Source organism: Xyrauchen texanus, chromosome 26, assembly GCF_025860055.1.
Source record: "Xyrauchen texanus isolate HMW12.3.18 chromosome 26, RBS_HiC_50CHRs, whole genome shotgun sequence".
In the NCBI taxonomy this organism is placed as follows: domain Eukaryota; kingdom Metazoa; phylum Chordata; class Actinopteri; order Cypriniformes; family Catostomidae; genus Xyrauchen; species Xyrauchen texanus.
This window is the reverse complement of record NC_068301.1, coordinates 9912721-9933043: the sequence shown is the minus strand read 5'-3', so window position 1 is coordinate 9933043 and position 20323 is coordinate 9912721. Positions and strand designations below refer to the sequence as shown.

The following is a 20323-nucleotide window of genomic DNA, read 5'->3' as shown; positions in this document are numbered from 1 at the left end:
GTTTTGGGGGGCCCTTATTTTGGAATTCAACATCAGAATGTCCTGAAACATTGTAGTTCACACCTTGAGAAGGTGTCCTCCCCACCTGAGGTGAAATTCGTCTGTGGAAACTAGGACTTTTATTTTTATGATTTTCTGAATGTGTAAACAAAACATCTAATATTCGAGTTTGGGGGGCTCTTATTTTGGAATTCAACATCAGAATGTCCTGAAACATTGTAGTTCACACCTTGAGAAGATGTCCTCCCCATCTGAGGTGAAATTGGTCTGTGGAAGCTAGGACTTTTATTTTTATGATTTTCTGAATGTATGGACAAAAAAGGTAATATATGAGTTTTGGGGGGCTCTTATTTTGGAATTCAACATCAGAATGTCCTGAAACATTGTAGTTCACACCTTGAGAAGGTGTCATCTCCATCTGAGGTGAAATTGGTCTGTGGAAACTAGGACTTTTATTTTTATGATTTTCTGAATGTATGGACAAAAAAGGTAATATATGAGTTTTGGGGGCTCTTATTTTGGAATTCAACATCAGAATGTCCTGAAACATTGTAGTTCACACCTTGAGAAGGTGTCCTCCCCACCTGAGGTGAAATTGGTCTGTGGAAACTAGGACTTTTATTTTTATGATTTTCTGAATGTATGGACAAAAAGGTAATATATGAGTTTTGGGGGGCTCTTATTTTGGAATTCAACATCAGAATGTCCTGAAACATTGTAGTTCACACCTTGAGAAGGTGTCCTCCCCACCTGAGGTGAAATTGGTCTGTGGAAACTAGGAGTTTTATTTTTATGATTTTCTGAATGTATGGACAAAAAAGGTAATATATGAGTTTTGGGGGCTCTTATTTTGGAATTCAACATCAGAATGTCCTGAAACATTGTAGTTCACACCTTGAGAAGGTGTCCTCCCCACCTGAGGTGAAATTGGTCTGTGGAAACTAGGACTTTTATTTTTATGATTTTCTGAATGTATGGACAAAAAAGGTAATATATGAGTTTTGGGGGGGGGGTTCTTATTTTGGACTTAAATATATCATGCAGTGACAGGTTGTGAGGTGTGCTAAAATCTTTCTTTCTTTCGTTCTGTCTTCCTTTCTTTCTGACAGACAGACAGACAGAATAAATGAATGCATGTGAAATTGCCTTAGCAGGAATTAACTTGTTTTAGTTCTGACGGTCATACCGCAATAACCAGTGTATACGCGCACCACGAAATATAGGTGCGGCTAGTTTGACCGCTCATTTCGAAGTGGCGGCTGGCTTGACCGCAGTAAGAAACCCGCGATTACACGAGACGTATTAGACTTAAAGATTTCAAACAAACTTTTGTTGGTTCCTCTCGAGTTACAATACAATATCAGACAATACATAAACACATAGTGTAATTAATATCAAACAGCACAACATTGAGAGCTGCAGAACAGTCTCCTCCCTGTATATCTTTTCACTGAATAACATCGTAAGGAGTTTTTCCTTGCTACAGTCACTTCTATGGCAAGCCGTTTTAACTTTTATTCATTTCCAGGATATGAATTCTTGATATCAACAATTCAATTTTCACAAGTTAAAATGATAGTTATTGATATCAGGAATTCGATATCTACTAGTAACAATGGCAATTTTTGATATCAGAAATTACATTTCCACTAGTAACAATGCTAATTCTTGATATCAACAATTACATTTTTACTAGTTAAAATGCTCATTCTAGATATCAAGAATTGTATTTCAACTAGTAAAAACTATAATTCTTGATATCTGTAATTGTATTTTCACTAGTGAAATGTCACCATAGGCTGCCATTCAAAATCAATTGTTGATATCAAGAATTGATTTCTTGTTGAAATTCCAATTTTACATATCAGAAATACAATTCGTACTAGTAAAAACCTTTATTTTTGATATCAAGAATTCAATTGTCACTAGTTGAAACGTCTGTTCTTGATATCAACAATTGAATTGCTACTAGTAACAATGTTCATTTTTGATATCATGAATGTGATTGTTACTAGTAAGAAAGCCATTTTAGATATCTGAAATTATATTGATATCAGAAATACATTTTCAGATATCAAAAATTAAAATTTTTACTAGTAGCAATTCAATTGTTGATATCAAGAATTCAAATTTTTACTAGTAACAATGTAATTATTGATATCAAAAATGATATTTCTACTAGTAAGAAATACAAAGCTGATATGTGTATTCGGAATTATAACTAGTAAGAAATCAATTCTTGATATCAACAATTGATTTTGAATGGCAGCCTATGGTGACATTTCACTAGTAAAAATACAATTACAGATATAAAAAAATATCAAAAAATTCCCATTGTTACTAGTAGATGTCGAATTCCTGATATCAATAACTATCATTTTTAACTAGTGAAAATTTAATTGTTGATCTCAAGGATTCATATCCTGGAAATGAATAAAAGTTAAAACGGCTTGCCATACACTTCAGCTTGTTCACAGGTGGCTTTCAGACAAGGCATGATCTTCTAGAAAGCTGCTTTGAAACTGTGTATTGTGAAAAGTGTTATACAAATATAAATGACTAGCATGAAGACAAATTTATTTTCTCAAGAAAAAAACATGAAAATTGTGAGTTCATAGTAGTTTTTTCAACAATCAAACAAAAATGCAGTGCTGTTGTTTAAGTAACTTAGAGCTCTGCTTTTTATTTCCAACGTTAGACACTTTAATGGCATTTATGATGTAAAAGACATGTCAAATCCTTGAATAAATCTGAGCAAAAATATGTGGGTGCTCGTATCGTATTGTGAAATTTGTGTAGGCTATCATTACTTGCCTAATATACAGGTGTTTCTAATAAAGTTGTCAGTGAGTTTATATTTGCTGAAATTGTCATACTGAATTAAAAATAATTGCTGAAATTAAATAAAATGCAGATGATTCCAAAATGGCCAAATAATCTGGTTGGCCAATATATCGCTCTATTTTTAAACTAATCGCCAAGATAATAAATAAATTCACAATTGCGTGATAAAAAGTCTCAAACACATGACATTTTATTGTGGTTCAGATAAAAAAAATCATGCAAGTAAAAACATTGATGAGTAATTCTACACTTGATGCTGACAGTTCAAAAATGTAATATTTTTTTATGCCATCATCATTTCTCACACAATATATCAGGACTAATTATATTTGCACTGATAATATTACATTATGTTGAAATCTGAAGGTGGGGTGAGCAAACAGTCTAACGTTCAATGCCAACTGTACCCTATTTGTTCATGTTCCATTTCCTATCCTGTGCGTGCATGAATTCTCAGAGGTTAACAGAGGGTCACAGAAGTTAATTGCCTGTTGGCAATAATAAAATGAGGTATATAACTCTGATTAAGTTCCAGAACATGAGCAGCAACATCATTGAAAGTAATGACACATCTACATTCTGTTTCCTGATAAATTAGCCTACAGTGCTGAAACAATACCTTACCGCTAGTTAATAATGTACTACATTAAATAATTAATGACCTTTCCTCAAAGGCACAAGGTGCAAAGTCATGTTGGGGAAATCTGAGACTTGCACAAACTTTCTTGACATATGCAATATATTTTCTCTACGATTAGTGTAAAAGGCTGTAGCACTAGATAAATGTTCATTTTCAGATTAAAACTCACTACTGTAAGATCACACTAATGCTTCTCAAACAGAACTACTTTTTGAAGCAGTGGTCCTCATGTGAATCTGACAGCATTTCACTTATCTGTTCTCCCTTCTTCCCTCCTTCATTTTCTGTACTCAACACTATCTGTATCAATAAAAGTGGCAATATAGAGCGACCTGGAACACACCAATAAATATCTACCAGTAAATATAGGGATATTTGCACTTTGATGTTCGGCTTGTCCTTTCTGTAATGATTGTGCCCTAATTTACAGATTGCGACAGCAGCTAATTGTGATGGGAGACTAAATTATGAAATCATGGGTAACATGTGGATCGCTACCTGGAAGCCTGAATGATTACATTTACAGTTATTCATTTGGCAGACGCTTTTATCCAAAGCAACTTACAAAAGAGAATCATCTTAAGGAGACAGTGGTACAAAAAGTGCCATAATAAAAGTTTAACTAGCGTCAGAATAGAATTTGTATTTCTTAGTGACTGTTTAAGTGCTCATGGAAAAGATGTGTTTTTAGCAGTTTTTTGAAGACAAAAAGACAGAGTTGGTAAGGTCATTCCACCAACGTGGTACGATAAAGCCGAAAGTCCGGGAAAGTGTTTGTGTTGAAACAAAAGTCATCATTCCTTAGCCGACCGCAGGCATCTAGTGGGCGCGTAGCTCTGCAGAAATGATTTTAGGTATGCTGGAGCAGACCCAGTGACTGTTCTGTATGCCATCATCAGAGCCTTGGACTCTGATGCATTTTGATGCATGGTACACGAAATAAATGTTTTATGTGGCTCATTTGCAGCATAAATGTATTCAAGATACACAAAGCAGGTCACAACGTGTCACATGCTAAAATGTCAATTCGTGAATCTTGTGCATTGCAGAGAGATAATGGTCTGCACTTATATAGTGCTTTTTGTAACCTTAGAGGTTACCATAATAAGACATGCAATGATTGGTATGAAAAGGTAAAGTTTTAGTCATTTACTCACACTCACATAAAAATTTTTTTACTTTCGTACAATAAATGTTAAAGGTGACTGAGGCTGTCATTCTGTCTAATTGCCTTTTGCGTTTCACAGAAGAAAGAAAGACATACAGGTTTGGAACAAATGACATTACAGAGAATATTTTTTTATTCAGGTCAGGCATCACTGATTGATTCAGAGACTGTGAAAGGACTACATCAGTTATTACAAAAGATTTCCATGAAGGATGCTTGTTACCATTTCAGTTTTCACATGTATTACGTCATTTTATATCAGTAGTAAAAGCATCAAGGTCACCCACAGCAAAGTGAAAATGAATGTGCCCCTGAAGCTATAACCTTCCTGATAATTTTTAAAAATAGGTGTAGTTACAGGAACATACAGTATACAAGCTTGGGTTCAACAAGGTGTAAAACAATTTGCTAGTTTAAGCCAGCTCTGTTTGTTAAGCATTACAGTCTTTATTGCTCAATCACACAGTCGGCAAGTTTCAAACCATGTCCCAAAAGCACACACATTCCACATAAAAATCTAATAGTGCGGTCTTAAATGTTTGGCTGGCTAAACAAATGCAGGCTTTAAATATGACAAAATGAGGATCAAAGTAAAATAATCCTATTACGTAATATTATTTATACACTGCAAAGTTTAATAATTATGTAACTTTACAAGTGATAAAAGTAGGACAGAATGTCCGGATGTGGTGAAGCTTTGACATGCTGAATGAATGAATCCCACAAACGACCAAATAGTAAAGAAATATCACAAATGAGACATTAATATAACAGATGTTCCTCTTTAAATCGAGAGCAAATTGAGCCTCTTGCAAGTCTTGTGAGTCACTCTCTTGTGTTTTCTGGATATCACATTTTATCCAGTTTGATTGGTAACATTGAAAAGATGAGCCCAGGAAGTAGTCTTAAAGGAAGTCTAGAAAAAGTTAATGCTATATTAACTTAGCCCCAAACATTGAGCAGGATGAGTTCTCCATCTGCTTCTAACGTCCTGTTCTGCAGAAGACGAGACACCACTTAATTTTTAGCTCATTTAAAGTAAATAAACTGAAATGAATCACATGTTCCAGCAAACTAAAAGGCTTTGATTGTTTGAATTGCTTATTGTTTATATCACTAGATGTGCTGAGGATTACTTACACATCATTTAGGACATTGGAATGCCATTAACCATCAACCTGTGTGCATATTTCAATGTAATAATTGGGTTTGTTTGCTTACTGTAAAAAATGGAGATTTATCATATTTGTTTCTTCTCTCTCTTTCTAGTTTGTGAACTCAACCACAGCATCACCGCTGTGATCCCAGAGAGCGGTCTGCTCATCATATTGGGATTTATTTTGGGTGGAATTGTCTGGGGAGCGGACAAAGCGCAGACCTTCAAATTGACACCTGTTAACTTCTTCTTCTACTTGTTGCCCCAGATCATCTTGGATGCAAGTTACTGCATGCCAAACAAACTGTTCTTTAGCAACTTGGGAGCCATTCTTATCCATGCCATTATTGGAACATGCTGGAATGCGGGCGCAGTGGGTCTCTCACTATGGGCCTGCTATGAAGGGGGCGCAATGGGTAAATCTTTCTGTGCTCTCTTTCAGGCCACGTTCACACTTATACTTTTCCACACTATAACTGTTTTCCTCCACCAAAAATGAAGACTTTGGAAAACTCTCGCTATTACTGCATAATGTGAAAAACTATGACGTCAGTAAACCGAATACAGAGTTTTCAAATGAAAGCGGATTAGCTGACACTAATACGCTTTTGTTTGAAAATGCATTTAATTAGCTATGTTTACACCTATAATCCAAATGTGTTTTCCTCCACCAAAAACTGAGACTTTCAAAACCACTCTCCATAACCACATACTTTGAAAAATGATGATGTTAGGAAACTGAAAATTGAGGTTTCAAACTTAAATAAATTAGTGTGGATGTGAAACTTAAAACTCCGGAAAACATCTGTTATCGCAAAACAAACCCCGAAGTGTGATCAGGATTCGAATCTCAGGGTTCTTGTATCATCCTGAAGTAAATGGGCTATTTATTAGCACTCGCTCTTTGCACTTGGTTAGCCCCCTATTCACTATAGGAATTATGCAGATCAACCAACAGTGCAAACGCACCCACAAAATGTGTAAATTGTGCCAATTATGTCTATAATGAGCCTAATTTACATAGAACGGAGGCATTTTTGTGTGGAAAGGAATGACAATTATTTTATTAAAATACTCAAGACGCAGATAAATTTTTAGCACTGCCTGCTAAAATAGTTTGTGGGTGGTTAGTGAATAAGACGCTGTTATTTGTGCTGAAATACCACATACAAAAGTGCAACAGTTTAATGAATTCACCCCTATGGGAAGTTAAAATGAGCTTTAAGCTTTTTTTGTTATCCCATTTTCTCCCCAATTTAGCATGTCCAATTCCTAATGCTCGCTAATTGGTAAATGCTATCACAGTTAATTGCTTCAGTCAGGGTTGCGGGGGACAAATCTCATCAGCTTCTGAGACAGTGTCTTTGCTCGAGTTACACAGGCTCCAGCTTAAACTTTAAAATCACGCCTCTGTGTTCTGTTCTATTTGTGCTGCATCTGGCGTTAGCGCAGGTACGCATTTGGTCTGAATGGACCCTTACAGATTACTTACCAAAAAAATTATTATAAAATGGACATGAATTATTGATTTAAAATTGTTTCATTTTCATTGGTTGAAAGAAACCACAAAGTTCTACGAGACATTATACTCGCACAGAGTAGCAAACTGGTGGCAAGGGACAACGGTCAGTTAGACAGTTTAGCAGTCATAAAATATTTAACTACAGAATGTCATTTCTGACCATTCAGATTCAAGTATTCAAGAGATCCGTGTAATATGTGTGGTTGTTTAACAATGCTTACCATCAACATATTGCATGATAATGGACATTGAAATTTTGTTGACCCTCAGGGAACTTAAACATCGGCCCACTGCAGTTCTTGTTGTTTGGTTCTCTGATGTCAGCTGTTGACCCCGTGGCTGTGATCGCAGTGTTTGAGGAAGTGCATGTAAACGAGGTGCTCTACATCCTTGTGTTTGGAGAGTCATTGCTAAATGATGGAGTCACAGTGGTAAGTCTCAGTTCTCCTCTCTAAATGTCATGACTCAATTTGTATAAGAGATATTCAGTCATGATGTCAATGTGTAGGCCAATCTTATTAAGCAAATTCGCCATGGGTTCCCTTGGGAATTTCAAATGGGCATTAAAACTTTGCGATCTTTGTTTGAGCATCCAAAACGGCCGAACAGAGCAACATTGCCTAAACCATTGGTGAGTTTGGATGGGACTATCTGTTTGACAGACAGCAGTGTTCTAGAAATCTGTTTGAAAAATAATTATTTTGCAATTCCGTTTGGTGACACTGGTGTCGCAGAAATTACTTAATAATAATTATATAGTAATATTACTTAAAAAATGTTTTGTTCTAAACACAGTCAAACCATTTTGAAACCACTGTGAGAATTAAAATCGAAAGTTGTTGTAAAGTTGCTGCATAAGGACTACAATGGTTGTGTGCAGTGTTGGGTGAAATCCAATTCTAAAGTAATTAGTAACTGCAATCGAATTACTTTTTAGTCAAAAAGTAGTGTAATGCATTACAGTTTACATTCTTGTAATCAGATATCATTACTTTTAATTACATTATAGGTCTATACTTATTTCTGATATATTATATATGTATAATACATGAATTATGGCCCAGTAATGAGTCATTGTGAAGGAGAAATGTAAGGTGCTGAGTGTATGACTTGTGTGTAACAATGAACAAGAAATATAGACATTACCGTTATTTCAATTATGTGGATCTCATGTCACAAGATAGCCAGCTCAGTTCATAGTCAGAGGGTGCAGGGTAATCTAAATATCATCTGATCTGGCTTCTCTCATAATTAGATGATACTATTGCTTAGACACATACACACAACTTGTTATGCCGGACGATAAGCAGTGACTGAAGTCTAACATGGAGTCTCCTATCATTAAGCTTCATTAATGGTCTTATCCTGGTCTCATACATGCGGTAACAATCAGTCTGTTAACACAATCTGCCGGTCACAAATGATTTTGGAAGAATTCAGAATAAATCAAATAATAACATTTTAATTGACAGGTAGGATATAAAACATTGTATGTTAACACTGAATGACAAACATGTATTATCAGAAAACCTTTTACAATACAGAATAGGATAAGTCATAACTTGACAAACTTTTTGGTGAAAGAGAGGGGGCAGATGTGAGTGAGATTTGCATTTTATGGTCCTTAATCAGTAGGGTGTGTTGTCTCTGTTGGAGATGCTCTTCTGTGTGAGAGTTTTATGATGTTTTGGATGTAGACATTCTGGTGCCAGCCTTACACACGTAACCATTTCATTTGTGACATTTGATTGTCCGTAATTTAGTCGAGTTTGGGATTATTAGGATTAACACAAATTTAGAGATGATTAAATCATTTTGCGTAAACCCGTCCTACAGTTCAGAGCTCGGATACTTTCTTGAACCGTCATGGCGTGAAGGGGGATGAAAACAATGGAAGTATGCTAAAAACAAGAGACAGCTGAGAGGGCTTATAAAGCGTAGGCTGTATTTTCTTTGATGGGATGTCTGACAGAATGAATCCCGAGACCTTCCAGCTAGAACTACATTTACGTTTAAATTTCCTGAAAACAAATCCTGGGGGAACCCATGGCTCAAATAGGCTAATTCTCATCTGGGTTTTAGTAATACGATCTGAACAGCATTATGGGCACACACTTTTGAGGAATCTTGTCACGTGTTCTTATAAACATTTATTTGAATCTCTTTGCCCATGTAATATTGTTTATATCCTTTTACAGTAATGTTTAGTAACATCTCTTTCTATCTTTTACAGGTGCTTTATAATGTTTTTGATGCATTTGTGTCTCTGGGAGGCTCAAAGATTAATGCCGTAGAGATCATCAAAGGCATAAGTATGGACACAAACCCTTAACGTTGCCTCAATGTCAAATCCACTGAAACAAGTTGTTCTCAACTGGTATGGCTTTAGGACCCAGATTTTACATTGGAATTTGAGTGGTGAACCAACACCGCATAGGCCTAACAAAATTATGATATATATATATATATATATGAGCTGAAATGAAAAACTGATAAATCTGTCAATGCATAAACAACAGCAAAAGTGTCAGGCCAAAACATGTAAGAAACACTGGGACAAATATTGTATTATTATTAGGCATGGTAAAAAGTAATGGAGATACATTTGTGCCAAAACACTGAAGAGGTTTATTGGATGTACTGCCTTTGACATCTACAACAAAATATATAGTAAGCCCTTTTTTCCTTTGAAAAGTTTATTTATTTTGCTTTCCTAAATATGGTTAATTGCATTTAATTTTTTCACATTTAGTATTGTTTATTCCCTGCTTTTCCCTATCAGAAAATATGTTAGGTCAGGGCCCACCAGTTGAGAACCACTGCACTGAAACATATATGCTGATCGATTCAATGTTTCACAAGTTTGCCTATTAATCTGCCTGTTCTCAAATTGAGCCTATTGACATGTCCTCACCACACACTTTTCTGTTCTCCTAGTTTCGTTCTTTGTGGTGGCATTTGGAGGCTCATTTCTTGGTGTTGTTTTTGCCATTCTGATATCCATGCTGACCAGGATCACCAAGAATGTCCAGGTCATCGAAGCCGGCTTCATATTTGTTATTGGCTACCTGGCTTACCTGACTGCTGAGATGCTCTCACTCTCTGCAATACTTTCGTAAGACCTTCTTAATTAACTGAATACTCTTGTGTAGGTTTGTGATGCTCACATATATGTGATTTACATTCAATCTAAAGTGATACAGAGGCCCAGATGGAATCTTCAGACAGCTTTTTTTATTTTTTGGCATTTTCTGTGATAATCTGCAGAATTTATTTAAAGACCCCATTAAATCTCTTTTTAAGTGCTGTTGTCTTGTGTGTGACAGCATCACTTTCTGCGGTGTCTGCTGTCAGAAGTATATCAAAGCCAACATGGATGAAAAATCGGTAACAATGTTACGTTATACCCTGAAGTTGATGGCTAACGGCTCTGAGACCATGATCTTTGTCTTCCTGGGAGTTTCGGCCATCGATAAAAACATCTGGGTTTGGAACACTGGCTTCATCCTCCTCACCCTCCTTTTCGTCATTGTATTCAGGTTCATGGGTAAGTTACAGATCAAGTCATGAATAGCTTTTATCTAGTGTGATTTTCAAAACTACAAAAACCACTAGAGGCACCAATTTCAATCTGTTAGCACATAGATCCATATTGGCTTAATGAATGTAGTGAGTTTGGAGCAGGACTATTTATTTGGCTGATCAATGGAAGACAAGGGGAATGTTTGAAAAACTAATTTGAAAACAGCCATTATATTTGCAATTCTTTTGCATAAGTGCTGTAATTCAAAATTTTATTACATTTTTTGGTTTACACCTTGTAAATCCCTGGCTATAAATCTATAAATAATTTCATGAAAGCTGCTGTGTTCTTTACTATAATTTGATTGATGTGCGTCTTATTATCTGCAGGTGTTTTCTTCCTCAACTGGATCTTAAACCGGTCTAGACTGATTCCCATTGATATCACCGACCAGATTGTAATGAGCTATGGTGGACTCCGAGGAGCAGTGGCATATGGATTGGCGGCTACTTTAGATGAGAATAAGATCCCAGAGAAGAACCTAATGCTTGGTACCACACTCATCGTGGTGTATTTCACTGTCATTCTTCAGGTGAGAACCCTTCCCCACCCACTCATTACTAGTACAATCAAAATGGTCACTGTGTGTATTCTTTTTTTGTAGGGAATCACCATGAAACCACTGGTTAAATGGCTGAAGGTTAAAAGGTCAACTACGTCTGATCTGACACTCAATGGAAAAATGAACAACAGGGTAACTCCATTATATACATTTTAGTTCTCTATTAGCATATCAATTAATTTGTTTTAAATTCTTTTAAAGATGAAGTGAGTAATTATTGCACCACTAGCGTCACCAAATGGAATTGCTAAAATAATTACTATTCTCATATAGGTTTCCCATACACTCTTCCTTCTGGTCGACAAACAGTTTCCACCTCAAACACATGCCAATGTGTGTATATATATATATATATATATATATATATATATATATATATATATATATATATATATATATATATATATATAAAAACCTGTCATATGTGTTTTTATAGATTTGTGCCAATGAATATGTTTACCGGTGTGCTAAATTGTAATGGGTTGATTGTTTAAATAAAAAAGTAATGTAAAGTGTGTTCTCTAAACCGACATCCCATCCAAAATCACAGACATGACAGCGAATTCTGAACGTGATAAGATCAGTCTAGTGCATGTCCTTGCATACTAACAAATGTAAAAAAAATGGGTGGGAGAAAATGAGAAAATGATTTTTTGTTGTTTCCATGCAAAGCTATGCAGTACTGTTTTATCATCCATAACACAGTGTTTACGGTTTCTACCCTGCGAATTGCATGTGCAATTTCAGTGGGCAACCTCTAAAACATGGTGAACTTCAATATTTAAAAAAATCAGGTACAATGAGGATGTTATTTTTATGTCTTTGTAGGCATTTGAACACATATTGACAGCAATGGAAGACATCTGTGGCCGAATGGGAGATAACTGGTGGACCAGACAGTGAGTAGCCCACTACATTAGAGAAGGAAAAAAGATATGTTCTCGAAGTTTTATATAAATCCCTTATCTCTCTCTCTCTTAGTTGGAATAATTTCGAGGACAAGTATATATGTTGGTGGCTAATGAAGAGTGACGCCAGAAAGCACAAAGACCAAATATTTGGTGCCTTCCACAGACTCAATCTGGAAGATGCTTCAAAATATGTCACTGAGGTGAGAATCTGGGGTGGGACAACAAACACTAATTCAGTTTGCATTTCTATAATTTGTTTGATAACTTTCTGAATAACTTGTCTTTCATTGCTGTAAATACATGCTTCTATACATCAGAAAAATCTTAGAGGAAGAGTTCACCCAAATTATCTCATTATTTACTCTCATGCCATACGAGATGTGTCTGACTTTCTTTCTTCTGCTAAACACAAAACAAAGATTTTTAGAAGAACATCTCAGCTCTGTAGGTTCATAAAACTGCAAGTGAATGGTGAGCAGAACTCAGAAGGCCCAAAAAGGACAAAGTCAGCATAAAAGTCATCAATATGACTCCAGTAGTTAAATCCAGGTCTTTAGAAGCGATATGATAGGTGTGGGCGATAAACAGATGAATATTTAAAGGCCTTTTTACATTTACATTTTCACTTCAAGTTACTTTTACTTTCACATTCAGCCACCTACTGGCTGGGGCTGGCCAAAGGTGGATATTTATAGTGAAAAAAGGACTTAAATATTGATCTGTTTCTCTCCCACACTAACCATATCTCTTCAAAAGACATGGATTAAACCACTAGAGTCGTATGGATTACTTTTATGCTGACTTTATGTCCTTTTTTGACCATCTGAGTTCTGGTCTCCTTTCACTTGCAATGTGAGGTCCAACAGAGCTGAGATATTCTTCTCAAAATCTGTTTACTGGAGAAGAAGTCATACACTTCTGGTATGGCATTAGGGTGAGTAAATGATGAGAACGTTCCTTTTTAGGTGAACTATCACTTTAAAGGTGCTATATGTAATATTTTTACTGTAATAAATCATAAAATGACCATAAGAGAATTAGGAAACATGCTGAGTTGAAATAGTGGCTTCTCCGATAACAATGCTACAGCCACTATATTCTACTTTTGAAGTTTCCATTCCGGGATGGAATTTCAGTTTATGTTTTGCCATGTGTGATCCCGCCCACTGTCCATTAATACCAATTAATACCAATAGTATTTCACATTGCCGAGTTGCCAGATTTGAACAAGTTTGCAGGCAAACAACACTGTGTGCTGCAGCCATGAAAGCCAGCAAACGAACTGGATAATAGATAACAGATTCCATCTAAAAACCACCATGACCAGAGGCGTAGTAAAACAAGGATGAATATTGGAGATGCCTTTGGAAGATGGAGACAGCTTAAAGTCCAGAAATCCTTTAAAACGGATGCTGAGTTGGCTAATTTGCGTGTCAACGTTCTGGCAACCCGAACGAGCTTCGAGTCTTGGGCGGGGCAGACAACTCTCCAATATTTTGAATTTGGACTGCAGTACCCATTTCAAATGCTTGTTGTCAATCTTACATATAGCACCTTTAAGTAGGGATTCTATGATTATTCCAATGAAAACCTGGAAATGTCAGGGAATTTTACTATTGTGATTTCCAGGCCTGGTAAAGTCAAATCAATACAATCTTAACTGAACTGTATCTGAAGTAACAGAAACCTAATTGAAATGTCAAAGACATTTCTGTTGTCAATACACACTTTGCTAATTATGCTCTGCTTTAAAATATTTTATCAGCTAGAAATTGCTCTTCATAGTGTCTTTATTAATGACTTAAATATTTATTCAGTAATCATGAACAACTGTAAAAACCATGGAAATTCATTGGTGAAATCTTACATTTGAATGATGGTTGTATTCCAGTGGGGAGTTTTTTTTTTTTTTTGTTCCCTCGCACATTTTGCTTGTTTTTAACTCAAGTATCATCAACAATACAGAGAATGTTCTGAAGAACTCTTGTTGTCAATATTGTTTTTCACATTTAGGGTGAACGTAAAGGTTCTCTGACTTTCATTCGTAATGATGACACAGCCAATGTCGACTTCAAGAAGAAGCTTGCTTTAGAGTATGCAGACATCATTCCCAATATCAAGGCTGACATGTCTGATTACGACTTTGGCATTGAAAATGTTCCAGTGACCATGTAAGTAACCCACCAAATGTGTTTAACTTTCCCATCTCACAGATAGAGTACTGCAACCCACTCACCAAAATCATTTCAGTATTGGATGTGGTGAGTAGTGGATCTTAATGAGTGGTGCAATGTTTGACACAAAATAACAATGACATATGTCACACAATGACAAAGATATAGATTCACCATGAAGACATGATCAGCCCAACAACCAGTTGACCAAAGAAAACCACAGAGTAGTTCAGTGATGAATAAACAAATATCTAGATGACTTAATGCGTCATGTATTTGGATTAAAATCAATGATCTTTTGTCAAATCAGAAAGAACCAGATTCCTTCAGTTTCCATGGACATCCATGAGCAAGGCAAGAAAAACCTGAATAATGACCTCAACGCTCATCATCTACTAGATCAGCACCTTTACAAAAGCAGCAGATATGTAAGCATTGTCCTACTCATGCAGATGCACACAATGGTTCACATTCTCATGCAGAACATTGTCCATTTATTTACAGTGAGGTCCGAAATAAAAATCTGAGATTTAAAATCTCATTTAAACCTGAAAATGTTAGAACAAATAAACACTGAAACACACAAGATACACTTCTCAAATCATGGATGTGCACAATCATGGATTCCAGCCATTTTGAAAGCATGGTGTTATTAAAGTTAAGGGAGAGATAATTCAAATTTTCACTTAAATTGTTATTCTGATAATATAGTCATTTGTAATGGGGAAAAAAAATTCTAAAAGTATTTTCTCAAGTGGAAGAATTTTGAACCCCACTGTATATTCTAAATATATCTCATTTCTTACTACTCTACCATATCCACTGCAAAAACTCATGCACAAGAAAACTCAAGCAGAAGAATCCCAAGATTACTTGTACATCACCAAATTCCACCCCCCTCTTTCTCTGCAGAACCGTCACACTTACAGCCGAAGTCACTATAACACCACCGAGAATCCAGATGAAGTGCAAGAGATCTTCCAAAGGACTATGAGAAGCCGCCTTGAGTCCTTCAAATCTGCTAAGAGGGTTGTCAGCCCTGCCAAGAAAATCTTCAACCATTCCAAGGATCAGAAGGTTTAAAACCGTCTTGTCTATTAGTTTAGCTCTAGTTAAAATGGTCACAGCATGAGAAATCCAATATTCATTGATCTTTTGAAATAATAAAGTTCAATGTACTAAGAAAACTCATCGCAACTTTTAGAACTCAAAACTTTACACAAGCTCTCAATCCAAAAAATGCAACAACAGCTCATTCTGAAATCATTGTATCAAAATCCCTGACATCATACAGATGAATACATTAACACATGACCACCCCAAATACACATCAAGAACATTTGTTGTTCAGCAACTTGGTCTGCACAATCACGTTATAGAAAAAATAGGATAGATACGATTATTACTTAACACCAGAAAAACAAAAAAAAAAGTAAAGAGTAAAATGGCAAAGTAGAAAGTAGGTCAAATTCTGCCCTATTTGTGGATGGGTATAGCAACTGTCACTTTGTATATGCTTACAAAGGATCCCAGTGTTAAAGAAGTTTAAAGGTTATTATTAACAAGGTCCCTTATCATTTCAGTCAGATTTTAACAGATTGAGTGGCAAATTTCAGTTCCAACCGCATTGTAAATCAGGGTTTGCACACAGGCTGTTATTAGAGGGCAAACCTTTATTGAAGCCAAATGCAAAGCACTGTAACTCATGTACCCTCCATTATCCATGACCACAAAATATATATTGTGTATTTGTACTTTTCAGCCTATTGGAAAGCCAGCGGACCCAAACAGAAACCATCCATATGGGGATGAAGGTAAAAAATTTGACTAGCATCACTTAGTATTAAAGAAATATTCTGGGTTCAATACCAGCTAAGATTAACTGACAGCATTTCTGGTATGATGAAGATTACCACAAAAATGTATTTCGACTTGTCTAAGTGAATGGTCAATCCGTAATTGTTAAAATACTGTTTCAAAAGTATAGCCACAAGACAAAAACAACCTGCATGTTAACATGATTTTAATGTGATAAAATCACTTACTAACCTTTTCTGTGTAAGAATCAACATTAAGACACAAATGCTGTTGATTAAGCTTAACTTGTACTGAACCTGGATTATTCCTTTAAGTGGGGTATTTTGCTGATACTGGAATATTTTGAATTAATTTGGTTTCGTCTCACCAGATTTTGAGTTTTCTGGAGACTCTAGTAGCGAGAGTGCTGGTAATTTCCCCATGAGAAACATAAACACACCTCGAGGTAAGCACGGTTTTTATTGCAACATACTGTTTTTACATGGGATGTTAATGTCATATACCTACCAGTGTTTTAAGAATATAGATATACATTTGTACATGACATTTACTTAACGTGTGTTTACTTGCAAGCAAGCAGATAAAATATCTATTATTTGAAGGTTGTTTATGTGGTCTCTCATTTCAACATAATTACCCTGAATTATCCACAGCTGGTGTAGAGAATCCAGCATTCATACCAGACACCTATCCTCCCACGTATAACCCACCATGGCAAACAGGGACAGGGACCAACACGACTGTGGCACCCTCCCAGAGGGCCCAAGGTCGACTGCCCTGGACACCCACCAACCTTAGAGATCTAGCACAACTGAGATTGAGTAACCGCTCTACAGATTCCTTCACGATGGCCGATGCTTCTGTTGATCAGGGGCCGCAAGAGAAGCCTGGAGCAGACCATACCAGGAATCAAACCAGATTGTAATATAATATATATTCCCACCCACCAATATTAGCATCCGATTAGGTTATTCGATTAACACTGAGACTATAAACTTCATTGTAGGCTATTTAATTTTGTCATGGGCCCATAGATTATGGAACGATTTCCCTTACAAAAAGGTGCATGGTACAGTGATGGTATAAAATAGAACTACCATCGTACTTTAATATATGCCATGTTACAGAAATTCCTGTAACATTGTATTTACATGGTACCTCCAAGGTACTACCACAGTACATGTCCATGCACAATGGTACTTTCTTTTTATTAAGCACTGGATTTGAACCATAGTATTCATGACAAGATTTGTATGGGTGAATTATTCATATTCGTGTTTCTTTTTAATAATTTTTTTTTATCAACATCAAGATTTTAGGTTAAGATGTTTTTGAATCTAAAAGGGAAACCGTGTATTTTAGGTGCTGTGACTGGTCACATTTCCTGTTTAAAATTTTTCAAAATCATAAATTCATAAAAACTGTAAAACTTATAAAACTAGCAAAAATAATAACAGAAAAAAAGAAAAAAAAAAGAAAATCTGTTGTAAAATAGTTTGACTATGTAGACTAACACAGCAATGACTTTAAGTTATGCTTCTATGTTTTTGTTCTCTAAATGTTTTTCCCTAAAACAATTGAAAGGGAAGAGAATAAAATACAGAAAGATGAAACAATTATAGTACTTATGTTATGTTAGTGGTTATGGAATTTTACTGAACAGACAGCATTTTTCTTTTTAAAGTCCACCTAGTGGTGGATGCTGTAATGGCACTTTACCATAATGACAGAATGCTTGAAAATTCTTACATATAGCTCAAAATAAAACTAAGCAGTGCATTCAGGGAAGCATTAAACTGTAAGATTTATTTTTGTCTTTACTGAGTGCCAAATCAGAACTGTCTATTAGGTTTTAGTCTATTAATTTTTTACCTTGGTCAAGTTGGTCTGAAACATGAAATTTTAAGTCAGCATGTTGTATGTGGTTATTTATTATTATCTTTGGATTATTTATAGTATGTCTATGTATTCTGAATTTCTGTCATCTCTTGATTTGTTTTTTGAGTTCTACTCAAAGCTATAAATGTGTTATTAGCACAATGAAGGACATTAAAATGTAAGTAATTTAAATAATAGTTTAAAGTATAAACTTCATGCTTTATCAGAACTTGAAGTCTTAAGCTTTGTTCAAAAGTCTTAAGCTTTGTTTTTTTCTGATCTTGTGAGGAGTTTGAGTTTTGAAATAAAAACTGTAGTATGGATTTACTGTATGTAGTGTTATTTCTCTGTCAGACTTATTTTTAATTATTTTAATGGGGGATCTTCACAAACATAAGAAAAAGGAAATGCTAATTATCAGTTCATATTTCATGGCAGAAGGAAAATTCATCACTTTATAGTAAAAAAGGACTTAAATATTGATCTGTTTCTTTAGAAATACCACTGGAGTTGTATGGATTACTTTTATGTTGCAATTATGTGCTTTTTGGAGCTTCAAAGTTCTGGCCACCATTCACTTGTATTGTGAGGACCTACAGAGCTGAGAAATTCTTCTAAAAATCTTCAATTGTGTTCTGCAGAAGACAGAAAGTCATACACATCTGGGATGGCATGAAGGTGAGTAAATGAGGAGAGAATTTTCATTTTTGGGTGAACTGTCCCTTTAAAGTCCTTTAAAGAACCATCTCTTTAAAGTTGAAAAGTCTTTGTGATATAGAACATACCCTGATGTCTTCACACACATGCTTATCAATGTAAATATAAAAACTATACATGAATAGTAAACCTTATTTATGCTTGTAGACAAATTTCTCTTTTCTTTTGAGTCAAACCCTCTGTACTGACTTCTTAAAACTGGTGTAAATCCCACCCATTTAAGATCAAGTATGCAATTTCTGTGTTGGTAGGATCGCTAAAACAAAATTAAAATAATTATGTTTGCATGCCATTGCTTAGACAAACAGATAGCACCACCCCAAACTCACACGTCAATGTTTTTTTTTTTTAACGTTTAGCCACTTACAAATTGTAAATCATTACACAGAGCAATTGTATATATATAAAAAAATCAAGTAAGATTTGAACAAGCATACAAAGCACCCATAAACACTTTAAATAGTACAATGTATATCTCATAACCCCTGACTTAGATTTACACACATAAAAGCTGCAGTATTTTATTACTCAAATTTACAGCGACTATAAGAATATGCTGGGCTATGATCTTTATACATTTAAACAATAAAACATTTGTTAGTCAAATGTATACATTCGTGCTAAACAGTTAAATACATATAGGGTTCTATGGGGAATCTGTGTTTTTGAACTGTAAAGTGCAAATCTGTGTTTTTTCCTTTAGCATTTCCACTTATTTCTCAGTTCTGTATGCAGTACAGCTGTCATCTCAGGATCTACGAATACATACTGTCCAGATCACTTCCTTTATTCACGTCACATTCAGACAGAACAAAAGAAATTAACAGTTTAACTTGAAAAATGTGTATACTGTTATATATTTGTTGCACACAAAAGCCACCTGAAGTTAACAATATGATGCCACATCTTAATGAAAAACTGTCTTTGTTTGCAAATTGATTAAAATAACTGAACTTTAATAATGAGCGCAATGACTAGAGAATGTCTTAAAGGAATAGTTCACCCAAAAATAAAAATGTAGTCATTATTTACTCACCCTTGTTCCAAAATGGTATGACTTTATTTCTTGAGATTTTTTAAATCATGTGCAAGCTGCTCTTTTCCATACAATGAAAGTGGATGGGGACCACCCATTCACTTTTTATTATATGGAAAAGGGCAGCATGCACATTCTGCTAGCTATCTCATTTTATGTTACACACAAGAAAGAAAGTCATAAAATAAAGCACACTTAACAATTTGTAACTCAAATACCGTTAAAGGAAAAGTTTACCCAAAAATTCTAATTAAACAATGAACTATCCTGTTAAGTGCTGTGCTGCATTTGAGCAGAAAGGGAACTGATAGTGC

At 35.3% G+C, this 20323-nt stretch overlaps 1 protein-coding gene across 1 annotated transcript in view; it reads left to right on the top strand.

Moving 5' to 3' along the window:
- Positions 1–18573, top strand: part of LOC127619896 (sodium/hydrogen exchanger 3-like) — a 39435-nt gene extending 20862 nt beyond the window's left edge. Inside the window, exons 2-16 of the mRNA XM_052092928.1 lie at positions 5922–6224; positions 7601–7761; positions 9564–9642; positions 10268–10445; positions 10657–10877; positions 11243–11445; positions 11518–11607; positions 12304–12374; positions 12457–12586; positions 14400–14557; positions 14871–14988; positions 15473–15637; positions 16323–16374; positions 16749–16823; positions 17032–18573. Of these exons, the coding sequence (XP_051948888.1) occupies positions 5922–6224; positions 7601–7761; positions 9564–9642; positions 10268–10445; positions 10657–10877; positions 11243–11445; positions 11518–11607; positions 12304–12374; positions 12457–12586; positions 14400–14557; positions 14871–14988; positions 15473–15637; positions 16323–16374; positions 16749–16823; positions 17032–17303 (2276 nt within the window). The 3' untranslated portion in view covers positions 17304–18573. The remainder of the gene's footprint in view (positions 1–5921; positions 6225–7600; positions 7762–9563; positions 9643–10267; positions 10446–10656; positions 10878–11242; positions 11446–11517; positions 11608–12303; positions 12375–12456; positions 12587–14399; positions 14558–14870; positions 14989–15472; positions 15638–16322; positions 16375–16748; positions 16824–17031) is intronic.
- The last annotated feature ends 1750 nt before the right edge of the window (positions 18574–20323 follow it).